This window comes from Arachis ipaensis, chromosome B1 (assembly GCF_059453495.1).
Source record: "Arachis ipaensis isolate K30076 ecotype BB chromosome B1, ASM5945349v1, whole genome shotgun sequence".
In the NCBI taxonomy this organism is placed as follows: domain Eukaryota; kingdom Viridiplantae; phylum Streptophyta; class Magnoliopsida; order Fabales; family Fabaceae; genus Arachis; species Arachis ipaensis.
This window is the reverse complement of record NC_142436.1, coordinates 134,170,784-134,183,126: the sequence shown is the minus strand read 5'-3', so window position 1 is coordinate 134,183,126 and position 12,343 is coordinate 134,170,784. Positions and strand designations below refer to the sequence as shown.

The window sequence follows — 12,343 nt, the reverse complement described above, 5'->3', positions numbered from 1 at the left end:
TTGCTTACTCGGGCCGTCGCGGCCTTTTGGTTTACCGTTCTTATGGTATTTACCGTTTTTGTTGCTTGTCACTTTGAGTCGTTTTGCTTTGGGTCCCTTTGGCTCCCGGGGTGATCAGTCCCGGGTTCCCGTTAGGTCGACCGTTCGTTATTTTTCGTCGCTTTGTTGTTTCAACGTGAGTCTTGTGAAAAGACAAACTTATCATAGACGCATTGTTAGAACTGTGAAGCAAGGAAGTAATGTAATGCATAATTAAGTAAAAGATAGTAAAAGAGGAATGTAAAAAAAAAACTTAAAAAGGGGGGGGGGGTGAGGTCGTCGAGTCGTGTGGTTGCTTCTTCCTATGAGTAGAACTTCCTCAGGTTTGCCATGTTCCATGTTCTCGAGACCTCGCTTCCGTCAAACTTCTCTAACTTGTATCCTCCTTTACCGAGGACCTCTCTTACCCTGCAAGGACCTTCTCAGTTTGCGGCCAACTTGCCTTCTCCTAGGGTTGGTAGCCCTATGTCGTTGTGTTGTAAGACCAAGTCACCTTCTCCCATGCTTCTTTTTAACACCTTGCCATTGTACCTTAGGGCTATCCTTTGCTTTATAGCTGTTTCTGCCAGGTGCGCCATTTGCCTTGTCTCATCAACCAGATCCTTTTCGATTGCTTCACTTCCTCCTCCGAGGAGTACCCTTGGACTCGGTTCCCCAACCTCGACTGAGATGACTGCGTCGAACCCGTATGTGAGTCGGAAGGAGGTTTCACCGGTAGATGATTGAGGGGTGGTCTTGTAAGACCATAGTACTGAAGCTAGCTCGTCTGCCCATAAGCCCTTCTTTCCCTCAAGTCGCTTCTTTAACCCTTTTAGGATGACTTTGTTAGCTGCCTCCACCTGGCCGTTGGTTTGGGGGTGTTCGACTGAAGAGAACCTTTGTTTGATTTTTAATCCTGCTAGAAATCCTTTGAACTTCTTGTCGGTGAACTGTGTCCCGTTATCCGATATGACAGTTTCTGGAATTCCGAACCTGGTGATTACTGCCTCCACATGAATTTTTGGCAATTCGCTGAAGATATGCTAGCCAGTGGTTCTGCTTCTACCCATTTGGTGTAGTAGTCTATGGCTACTATCAAGTATTTCACTTGCCCAGGCCCAGGTGGAAATGGTCCTAATAGGTCGAATCCCCATTGGGCGAAAGGTCGGGGGGCCATCATCAAGTTGAGTTCTTCGGGTGGTGCCTTGTGGAAGTTGGCATTTTGTTGGCATTTTTTACATTTTTTAATGAACTCCTGGGCATCCGACATCATTGTGGGCCAGTAGTATCCTGCTCGGATGATCTTTCTTGCCAGCGATCTTCCCCCGATGTGGTGATCACAACACCCCTCGTGGACTTCGCTTAGGACGTAGTCCGTCTGGTCGGGGCGCAGGCATTTGAGTAGGGGTTGGTGGAGCCCTCGCTTGTACAACTGCCCTTGTATGATTACGTATTTGGGGGCTTCCCTCTTGGTAGCTTGTGCTTCTTTCTCATCTGGGGGTGTTTCTCCATGCTCCAGGTATCGGAAAATAGGATCTATCTAAGAGGAGGGGTTTAGCATCTGGGTTGCACACATGACGATTGCAGGTTCAGTTGCTAGTCCTTGGATTAAGGATCTGTTTCCTGTCCCATGTTTGGTGCTTGCTAGTTTAGAGAGGAGGTCGGCTCGGGCATTTTTTTCTCTAGAGACGTGTTGAATTGTGACTTCTTCAAAGCTTTGGCATAGTTCCTTTACCTTTTTCAGGTAATTTTGTAGTAGTGCGTCCCTGGCTTGGTAGCTGCCGTTTATCTGAGAGGTAACGATCTGGGAGTCGCTACTGACTTCTACCCTTGATGCTCCGACCTCTTTGGCTAGTATTAACCCTCCTAACAGGGCCTCGTACTCTGCCTGATTGTTGGATACTGGAAAGTCGAACTTGATTGATTGTTCATAGGCTACTCCTGCTGAGTTTTCAAGAATGATCCCGGCCCCTCCGAACGTTTGGTTAGATGCTCCGTCAACATGGAGCTTCCACCGTGTGCTGAGTACGTCGGGAGCCTCCCCTGTAACCTCTACCAGGAAATGTGCCATGGCTTGGGCTTTGATTGCCTGCCTGGGTTCATATTGCAGGTCATATTGAGACAGCTCTATCGCCCATGCCATCATTCTTCCTGCGAGGTCGGATTTCTGGAAGACTTGCCGAATGGCTAGGTCAGTTCTCAGGATGATCACGTATCCCTGGAAGTACTATTTTAGTCTTCTGGAAGAGGGTGGCCACCTGCAAGGACACTCCGACGATCAAGTCAATGTCCGTACGAAATGATAGCCGGATTAGGAAAGGTGATGTGTACCTTGGGGGGAGTGCTGACCTCTCCCCTTATATACTGCGTTGGGCGGGCCCAAAGATGACCTAGCCCACTGGCCAGGACACCTGTAAGTTGTCCTTGTCCACGTGGGAGGGACTGGTCGTCCTGAACTTCGGGTTGGGGCTGCGGGCCGTGGCCCCGGAGAAACCGACCTGACCGGTTTGCTAGGCGTAGTGAGGGGTTGCATAGGTGGTGAAGTCGGTCGTCGGCCGGGTCGGGTACCAAGAACTGACCCGTAAAATTTCCTTAGGAGAGTTTGGGTCTGGGTTAGAGGTGGCGACCTGATCCGACGGTTAGTCGGGCTGGACTGGTGGTCCGTAACAGAAATCAAGTCTACCATCTCCATTTTCAAAAACAAGTCCAATTAAACTTTGCCGTCCAACATCTTCATCCAATGAACTATGTTTCTAGCAGTTATTTTCAACATCCCTCGTTCAAGATAAGCGCCAACGAAGTTCAACCTAGGAGAACAATTATTTTTTCTGATATAAAACAAAGAGATAAATCTATAATGATCGAACACAAAACCTTCACCGCATCTAGTAATTACTAACTCCATGAAAGTAGTTACTTGTAACTTGTTCATGGGTGGCAATTAGAATTGCATATATCACAAGCAACAAGAAGGAATGTGCGGGAAGTACAAAAGTTTTAATTTTCGTCATGTATTCGTTGATATTAGGGGATTTTCTATGTCTAAATGTTCTTAAATATTCTTTTAGCAAAATTTAAAAGTTAAAATATGTCTTTTCAAAAAAAGTGCTAACGTAATAAATATCATAGTTGTTAGAACAAAATTAGTGATCAAATCGGTCATGTTATTGGTTTATTGATGCAACTAATAAATTATTAGTTGAACCGATATAACCGATTTTATGTAAATAAAAATATAATATAATAAAAAATCTAAAATTAAAATTTAAAATACATATTTTTACTAACATTTTAAGAATAATCAAATTTTAAATTTTAAAAATAACTAATACAAAAATAAATATAAAATTAATCAGAATCCTAATTATTAGAATCGAATTGGTAATCAAACTGATCAGACTACTAAATCACTAGTTAAACAGATTATAATTAAATAATTATATAAATTATATATTATTTTTTTTATAATAAATAATTTTTTATTTTATTTTATATTTTATTAACTATTATTTTTTAATTCTAATAATTTATTAACTAGTTTATACCTATTATATACTTTAAATATTAAATATCATAGTCATAAAAAGAGAAAATATGTTATGATGGTTAATAAAAAGTATTTTATTTATTTTATCAATTGTACATTATTAAAAATATGATTAATTTGAAAAAGAATAAAAACAAACTAAAATTAAATTAAATGAATATAAATCAAATTAATTAAAACTGTTATAAATATAAACCAAAGTTCCGTGTCTCGTTTATTGAACAATGCACAATACATATCATTCCAAAAATTCTTTGTTAATTTTACCTTAGGCATATCAATAAAAAGAGAATACTTTATAAAACTTATATGTTCAATAAGGTCTAGCGTGCATCTGAGATGCATCTTTTCTCGTTGGTTTATCGTAGACGAGCGTATTTTACGTGTACTAACTCGTGATCGGTTCTGCACTAACTCGTGAAGTTACTGATAATTTTCAACGAAATTGATTGATTTTATTCTTTATACGAATCAAATCGGTCAAATTTTTGGTTTAGTAGTTTTTTAGTCAAAACGAACGATCTGATTCGATTTTAACAACATAAATATATTGTATTCGTTGCTGAAGTAAGCTTAACCACATCATCAACATCCATCTTGTACAATATATCATCACCATTGACATATAATACAGTAACATAGTCTTATGGAGTAATATGTTTGTTCTAATTTCTACCTTCTAATAAAAAAGATCACTTTAATTTATACGTTCTAAAATTAAAGTATGATAGAAAAAACTATTAAAAGAAATGAGTTGTATAGCTTTTATATGGATTTATATTTTATTATTATTTAGCTTTAAGCACGAATAACTTGTCCTCAAAATTGACAAGTGTTTTGGTGAAATCACCTAATAAATCTAAATTCTCCATGTGACTATACAACTATAGAGTGGGAAAAGATTGTATCTATTTCAAATTTTCATCACTTCTTCCGTGCATGGATTTCTCTCCAAATAAAATAATAATACGGTAAATACTTAATTATATGAAGAATTCTTCATATGAAAATATTAATCGAAAATCGTGAAATAATTTATTATATTTAAATAAATTACTTGATATAATATATATTTTATTTCAGTTATTAAATTTACATAAAAAAATATACAAGTAATTACTCAATAATATTGTATAGGATAATTTTAGAAAAAATGGGATCTAAAATTAAAAGAAAATATTGGGATTCGATGCCTCTTGGATATGCATTAAGGCCAAACATCACATCCCCCAACTTGTAAAATTGAAGAAAAATACCCATATTTATTCTTTGCACACATGCATAGATCTATCTTTGAAATTTGATTTATTCACAAAACACCCCTTAAAGAATACATAACACAAAGAGAATCTCCCAAATAGCTTCTTGAATACTACATACTACTACTAACTAAATCTCCATACATAAAATAACCACTATAAAAATGGAAACAACCCCATTACACAATTATATATTAGCAAGAAACCATAATTAAAGTAATAGTAGTATACATGATGAGTTCATCATCGTCAAGTGGCATTAATAATAATGGGTTGTTTGCATGGAAGTGTAACTTGCCGGTGCAATTCCTATTTGGTGGCCTTGCACTCATTTTTGGAGTAATTGGGATGTCCTTGTTCTTCCTTGTTTGTTGTCCATGTCGCAAACGACAATCGTTTTGCGAGTGTCACACAAACGACAACTCTAAAGATGAATCGAGCATACGAGATGAGCTTGAGCCTAATGTTTTGGTAATAGTAGCTGGTGAAAAACACCCAACTTTTATGGCAAAGCCTTCGTTTTTAGGTAATTAATAATCAACGACTGTGTAGCTTTGACCTCTTTTTCTATTTTATTTATTTATTTACTTTTATGTTTTGTTTTGTGTTCCATATATGTAATTTTGAGAATGGATGATTTTTATTAATACGATGTACAAGCAGATACATCTTGTAAAATTGTTAATTTTTTTTGCAAGATCTAATTTTAGGTCTATAGATATATGATATTAAAGGGTTTGTCATTTACCGATGATGATTTTAAGTGGCAAAATTAATTACTAGAAGAAAAATATTTATAAACTTGAGTGAAAATAGATTGATCGAGATTCTTCTTACTATAAAATCTCTTATAATATGTTTGGAATAAAATATTTTAAAATTGATTTTTAAATAAATTGAATTAAAATAAATTATTATGTTTGAAATTAATTATATAAAATCCAAATTAATTTATTTAACAATTAATACAATTCATTATCACTAGTAATCACTGCTAGACCACCACTACTGCTGGGTTGAACCAAGGTTGAACTGCCATCGAATCTTTGCCAATAGCCATTGACAGACATTGCCAATCTCTACCGCATTACAGTAAACGTGCCGGGATTTATTTTGACAATAACGGTGGTTCTAAACAGTCGCATAACCGCATTCCAGCAGTTTGTGAACCAACATGGTTTGTCGCGTGGAGATTAGTTTTGTGATAATTTTTAATAATTGTTCATATAACTGCCATTAATCCAATATATTGTGTCAAATAATTTGGTAGCAGTTTAAAACTGCTGCAATATGCCAAGACAGGATTAGCCTGGTGTTTTCCAACGGACACAAACAACCACAATCTGAGTCGATTAATTTTTTTCAATTTTATTTGCGGCAGTCAGTTACCGCCGCTATCAAAACCGCACAAATCGCCGAAAATACAGTTTAAAATGCCACAAAGATGTTGTATTTGCAGCCCAAATGGTTGCTTTTTTTTTTTAATTACTCTGTCGGTCCCTATAGTTTCAATGGATTTTCAATTAGGTCTCTATACTTTTTTTTCTTTTCGATTAAGTCCTTATACCATATCATATTTTGTAGTTAAGTTTCTGTCATGACTAAAACGCTAGAATTAACGGAATATTCTGTTAAACAAAGCGAATATGCCTAACACTTCACTGGATATTCTGTATAGTCTAACAGAATATTCCGTTAATTTCAACGTTTTTGTCACGGTAATGACTTAGTTACAAAATTTAATATGGCGTAGGGACTCAATTGAAAAGAAAAAAAGTATAAGGGCCTAATTAAAAATTCGGTGAAACTGTAGGACCAACAGGATAATTAAAGTTTTTTTTAATATTCTAGGTATATTTTTGGTGCTTTTTGGATTTTTTTTAATATTACAAATCTTATTATTTTTCATCTAAAAATCTAAATTGATGGCGAAAACTAATGAAAATATAACTGCGAACAAATTAATATATTATAAAAATATCAATAAAGTAGATCTCTTGTTAAGAGTTACATAGGCAACTTTAAAAAAATGTATACTTCAAATAAAATAACATCCAATTCTAATATCTATTTTTTGCTTTGTCCCTCCAAGAAATTCATCCTGCAGTGATGTCTGGTGGTAGCTCTCCAACATGCCGTTAAATTAGATATCTCAAAGCACTCTCCATTGCATGCTTCTTTATCTTCTCTGCTACTACATCTTCCACCGCCTTTCATTTCAATTTCTCAGTCGCCACCTCTATCTGTAATTCAAGCAGCATCCTTTGGGTCTCCTCTATTTGAACTTCATCTCCCAACTGATACGAATTTGGATCGAATAGTTAACTAGGAGTCGGTCCATAACCCATGCCATGCACACTACCCAGTGCTCTATTCCGAGAGTTTGAACAAGCAAATCATTTTGAGACAGCACTCTAGAAGACTCATCATGTTGTTCAATATCCACAATTCTTTCCTACAAACATAAATAAGAAAACATAAGCAATTACGAGCTAGAGCATAATTGAATAGACTTTCAACACAATTTTCTAATTAAAACCAACGGAAAACAACATAAAGAATCTCAACATAGTAATTACACACAATGGCCTTAGCTTCTTCATGGATATATAGGAGTCATTACTTTGTTTGTGCACTAAGTTCCATAACTCTCCTCTACTAACTTTTCTCTCTTGTAGTTTTGATTGTAACAATATAGTTTATACCATCACCGTATTCCACCCAATTTTATCCAATGCTTTTTATCAATTCCCGGTAGGCATTACTCAATATTTTATTCAAGCATTTTTGTTGAGTCGTAATACTCATGATCATGGTTCTGAAAACTAGACTGGACCAGCCGGTCAGACGGATTCAACCGCAAACCCGACACTTATGCGGTTCAGCTCACCATCAAAAACTGCCAAACTCAAAACCGTTTTTAAATCGCTAAACCGGCCAAGAACCGGTCGATTGAACCGAATTGGGACTTGATCGACTTTTGTAAGAAAGAGAAAACGACGCCATAAGAAACCTTTGAACCCCTTATTTTTTCCTAATCACAATTCTCAACCTCTCCTTCCACCCTCACTTCCTCAACAAAGCAAAATTTTCTCTTCTGCAGTTTTGCTCCGCCCCAACCACCGTCGTGCCACCACCATCGTTGCATCTACTTGAAGTTGTCATCCCCACTACGCTCATCTTGTGTCGCTTGTCTGAGCTCGTCTTGCGTCCTTCCTCCATTGCACGGTTGTTGTTCCTTCGTCTAAGCCTCCTCTGCTCCAATTTTGTTGTTCTCCTCGTTTCTTGGCTCCAATTCCATGGAGCTCCAGGCCATCTCTTTTCCAGTTCTGCTGCATCCATCCCTCAGTCGTACTCCCTCACCTCTGTGCCCTAGAAGGTATTTTTACGGTGATTATTGTTTTAATTGGTTTAGGATTGTTAAGTTGTTATTACTGTGATTTTTCTTCAATTATTGTTGTTATTAATGTGGTTTAGGATTGTTGATCATGTTCTTGTTGATTCTATTATGTTGTTGTTGTTCTGTTGTCCTTAATTCTTTTTGTTTGTACTGTGATTGTCTATTCTTGATATTGTTAAGTTGTTATTTTGCTAAATTATTGGGTTGTTGTGTTTTAATTTGTTAAATTGTTGGGTTACTGTGTTTTAATTTGCTAAATTGAGATTGAGATTATTCTTGTTTTTTGTTATTGGGTTGTTGAATTTTTTATTCAGGTATTGTTCTTGATAATTTGATAAATTCAGTAAATTGTTGTTCTTGTATACCTATTCTTGTTTTTGAGATTGTTGGGTTCCTGTAATTATTAATTTTATAAATCGTTGTTATTGTGTATCGAATTTTTGTCCTTGAGATTGTTGGGTTATTGTGTTCTTGCTAAATTGTTAATTTGATCATTTGCTAAATTGTTATTGTTGTGATTCTTGAAATTGAGATTGTCTTTGTTTCTTGTTATTAGGTTGCTGGTAATTTTTAGGTATAAATGATAGCATCAATTAAAAAGCATCTAGGGATAATAATACATATGCAGAGAATAATTTGGGTTTTAATCCTTTTGTGGATGTAAATGATTGACAACAAACTTTGATGTTGGCCTTTCATGTTTGGTTGTGCCTTTTGTTTTGAATTTTGAGTTTGTATTTAGATAAAATTGTAACATTGTGGTTGATGTAGTACTTTTAATTTGGATGGCATTTTAAGGTTTATATTAGAGTATAGTTATATTTTAGTAGTTTGTTTATATTTTATTATAAAATAATTATTCCGGTTGAAACGGTTAACCAATTAGATCAATCAACCAGTAAACCAGTAGTTAGAGCAGTTTGATGATCGGTTCGATTTTCGGAACCTTACTCATGATACAACCTGCTTCTTATATCCTTTCAGAACTTTTCTATAATTTTCAAAATTGTACACTTGATACTTCTTTTACTATCTTCATCAAAGTGAAAAATTTCCTTCAACGATAAGTTCAAATTGTTAGTAATTGTTAAATAAAGCAGATTTAATTCAACAACACTATAAAATTTTACCTTTACATAATCATTATAAACCTTACCTTTGGTGCTAATATTTCTCCAACTTCTCTCACAGAAAGAAAATTTACCATCGTCAGCACCTAGCAAACCAAGAACGCCGCTCAATAGACCACCTTCATCTCCAATTGGTTGCAGTTTATTGTTAAACTTGAGTATGATCTTTCTACTTTTAGGCTGCTTCATAGCCTCCCTCACAATTAAACGAGCATGATTGATTGTGTCATCGGAATCTATAAAGAATAGAACCTTATATATGTAACCATTGTGGCCAAGATACAAGAAAATAAAAAAATAGAGTCTAAATCATTTTGAATATAAAAAATTCAAAATTTGTTACCGATGATATTAACATTCCAAAATTTTGGAGTCTTGCATCCTTGGCGCCTTTGAGCTTCAGATGTAGCAAAGAGGTTGTCAATATGTTGGTTAAAAGAATCTACCTCGTTTTCCTCTGGGTCCAAGTCTTCATCGCCTGGCTCCGAGTTCTATGCACTATTTGTGCAGGTCTGTAGAGCAGGCCTTAGTTCGCTATGGGGTGGATGGAATGGGCGTAAAGATGTAGCTGCAGGGACACCATCACCATTGGGCGGGGGAACTAGAGAGTCACAAGATTACGGCCACTTATGGATAAGAGCAAGAGTTTTGGCTTTATCCTTTTCATCGAGCTATTTGGTCTAGTTCATCTGCTCTTCACTACCATCTATCTAAGTGCTAAGAAAGGTTCCCGTCTGGCATAGAATAGGTTATATTAATATTAGATAGAATAATGAAAAATTTTAAAATTAGATAGAATTCTAAATAGATTAAATAATCGAATTCTAGAAATTCAATATTCCAATTGACTAATAACATATATTACGTGAACCAGCCAACGCCTACCTATTCCACATAGCCGGGCTCGTCCTCCGAGACCGGGGATAATGTAATTCCTCCTTCTCCTGGAGAAGGGTCGTCCCATCAAGGGTCTGTTGTGCGAAATGAAAGCTTGGAATCGTTAATGCGATTTCACATTGTATGGCTCGAGCTAGACAATAGCCCCTATTTGCTGGATAAGGTAACTCAAAAGACTAAGCCAATAAGAGAGAGTCCTTCCGTGTGAAAGAATTGGATCTTCTCTTGTGAACGAATCCCTTGCTTGGCTGTTTTCAGGAATAGAATTGGACATGGAATGCGCTCTTACTTCATCCGAGAGGCCTGCCCTCATTCTAGTGGTGGGAAAATCCCCTATTCTCTTTGAAAGACTAGGTTGTGGGACTGATGACTCGACACTCTTTTCAATGGCCTCTATGATTAAAAATTAGCTATTGCTATTTTATGAACCTTCGAGAAAAAGAAGCTCTGATCCCCGAGAGGACGTCGGGCCTTCTTCGGTAAGGCGCTGAGTGGATGCTCCCGAACACTCAACCTCATCCGAGTGGAGTGGCTCCTGGATAGGAAAGTGGTTAAATCGGGGGAAAACTTCCTCGGCCCCTGGAGATGGTCAACAACCACAGGGGGAAGTGGACCAACTAATTCTTACTGAAGGAGAGGGTGCGCCCGATCCTATTGAGTTACAAAACCTAATTCAAAAGGTCTTCTACACAATTAGTGGCAGAAGGACTCCAGGGCATGTCCTCCAAGAGCTTTATGACGACCTTAAGCTAGAAACGGCTTCTTCACAAAAGCGTAGTGGGAGAATGAAGCCGCAAACGCTCCAGTTTGAGGTTGCTGACAAACTGCTTCTAATTTTGATGTTTTTGCGAAACGACCTATCCTAGGTATCTTAAATTCCTATCAAGAAGCAACAACATCACCTTCTTTCCAACAACAACACCATCAATGGCAATAGATTCAAACAACATTAAAAAAAATGTTTCAAGTTAATCACAACACATACATCAGATTTGCAACAAAGCACCAAGTTGATGAGTAGAAAACATCCATTACTTAATATCATTTTGTTAATTTATTCCTAACATTAAAGACTAAAGGGTTGGTTATTCAAATTTAAGCTCCTTTATATATATTGGATTAGGTTTTTTGAAGTGTTTTCTCTTTACTTTATCAAGATGCCACCATATAGGGCATAAAGTATAATCATTATTCATTTTGGCGTGTTAAAAACTGAATATCAAGTTTTCAAGTTATTTAGCAATATCACTTCATATAAAAATAATTTTATAGATGCAAGTGGAATGATAGGCAGATAAGTTATTTTTTATCACTAACTCTGTTAGACTTTCTTCAAAGCACAATAATACATAGAGCAAATACAACCCAATAATACATAAAGCACACGTAATCCATAAAATCGAGAATTCAAAACCAGTAGCAAATTTTAGAAATCAAGTAGGCCGTGTTAATGAGTTCACATTTTTTTAATGATCAATTGAGAAATTAAGGCCCACAACATATAATCAAGGTCACCGTCGAATATGAATTTGAACCAGAACATTGAATCAATTGGGTTACCATGTCGATTAAAAAACAATAATAAAAAATTATAATAAACAGAATCAAATCTAATTAAAAAATAATAATCTCAATCACTAACCAAATATAGGACACTCCGCGGACAACAACGGTGGGGCTGGATGGCTGGTCGGCTGGATGGAAGGCGTTGCGAACAAGAGGTGTTGTGATGACTACGAGAGCTACGAATGGAAGGTGCTGCGACGATTGCGAGAGATGCGAATGAAAAGCACAGCGATAATTGCGACAGACAACGTTGTGACGACGGCTGAAAGGCTAGGAGAGGTAGGGCTGAACGTGAGGAGTGTATAATTATGGAAAGGGATTGAGGGAGCGTGGCGCTGTAGTTAGATTAGATTGTTTTTAAAAAGAGGAATGCTAGCGGGCCAGTAATTTTGGTGTTTTGTAACTATTAATTGGTCATTAATAGTATTTTTAATGGTGTGAGATTACATCTAATGTTAGGAGATTACTCACTTTTATTTTGATGGTTAAGTGCTGACCAGCAAACACTAAAATTGCTGGCCCCTAG

The 12,343-nt window shown here is 36.5% G+C and overlaps 1 protein-coding gene and 1 long non-coding RNA gene across 2 annotated transcripts; both read right to left on the bottom strand.

Moving 5' to 3' along the window:
• Positions 1-461: 461 nt before the first annotated feature.
• LOC107611823 (uncharacterized) lies at positions 462-2,161 on the bottom strand. The gene is made up of 3 exons (XM_016313716.1): positions 1,754-2,161; positions 1,131-1,558; positions 462-1,011 (listed from the first exon to the last, which is right to left on the bottom strand). Exons 1-3 carry the CDS (start codon positions 2,159-2,161, stop codon positions 462-464), a joined length of 1,386 nt encoding a protein of 461 aa, XP_016169202.1.
• A 4,608-nt stretch (positions 2,162-6,769) lies between these two features.
• On the bottom strand, positions 6,770-12,123 carry LOC107635006 (uncharacterized). Its single transcript, XR_015899763.1, has 2 exons — positions 11,894-12,123; positions 6,770-7,279 (listed from the first exon to the last, which is right to left on the bottom strand). It is a non-coding gene; the product is annotated as an uncharacterized LOC107635006 (long non-coding RNA).
• Positions 12,124-12,343: the final 220 nt, after the last annotated feature.

What these genes read in the sequence shown, in the direction of transcription:
- LOC107611823 (XM_016313716.1), bottom strand. Translation starts at nt 2,161, where the DNA reads ATGGCATGGGCGATAGAGCTGTCTCAATATGACCTGCAATATGAACCC. An exon ending in TACAAAATTACCTGAAAAAG is followed by an intron (nt 1,559 to 1,753) that starts GTAAAGGAACTA and finishes CCCTCCTCTTAG; the next exon opens with ATAGATCCTATTTTCCGATA. An exon ending in CCATTTCCACCTGGGCCTGG is followed by an intron (nt 1,012 to 1,130) that starts GCAAGTGAAATA and finishes AGTAATCACCAG; the next exon opens with GTTCGGAATTCCAGAAACTG.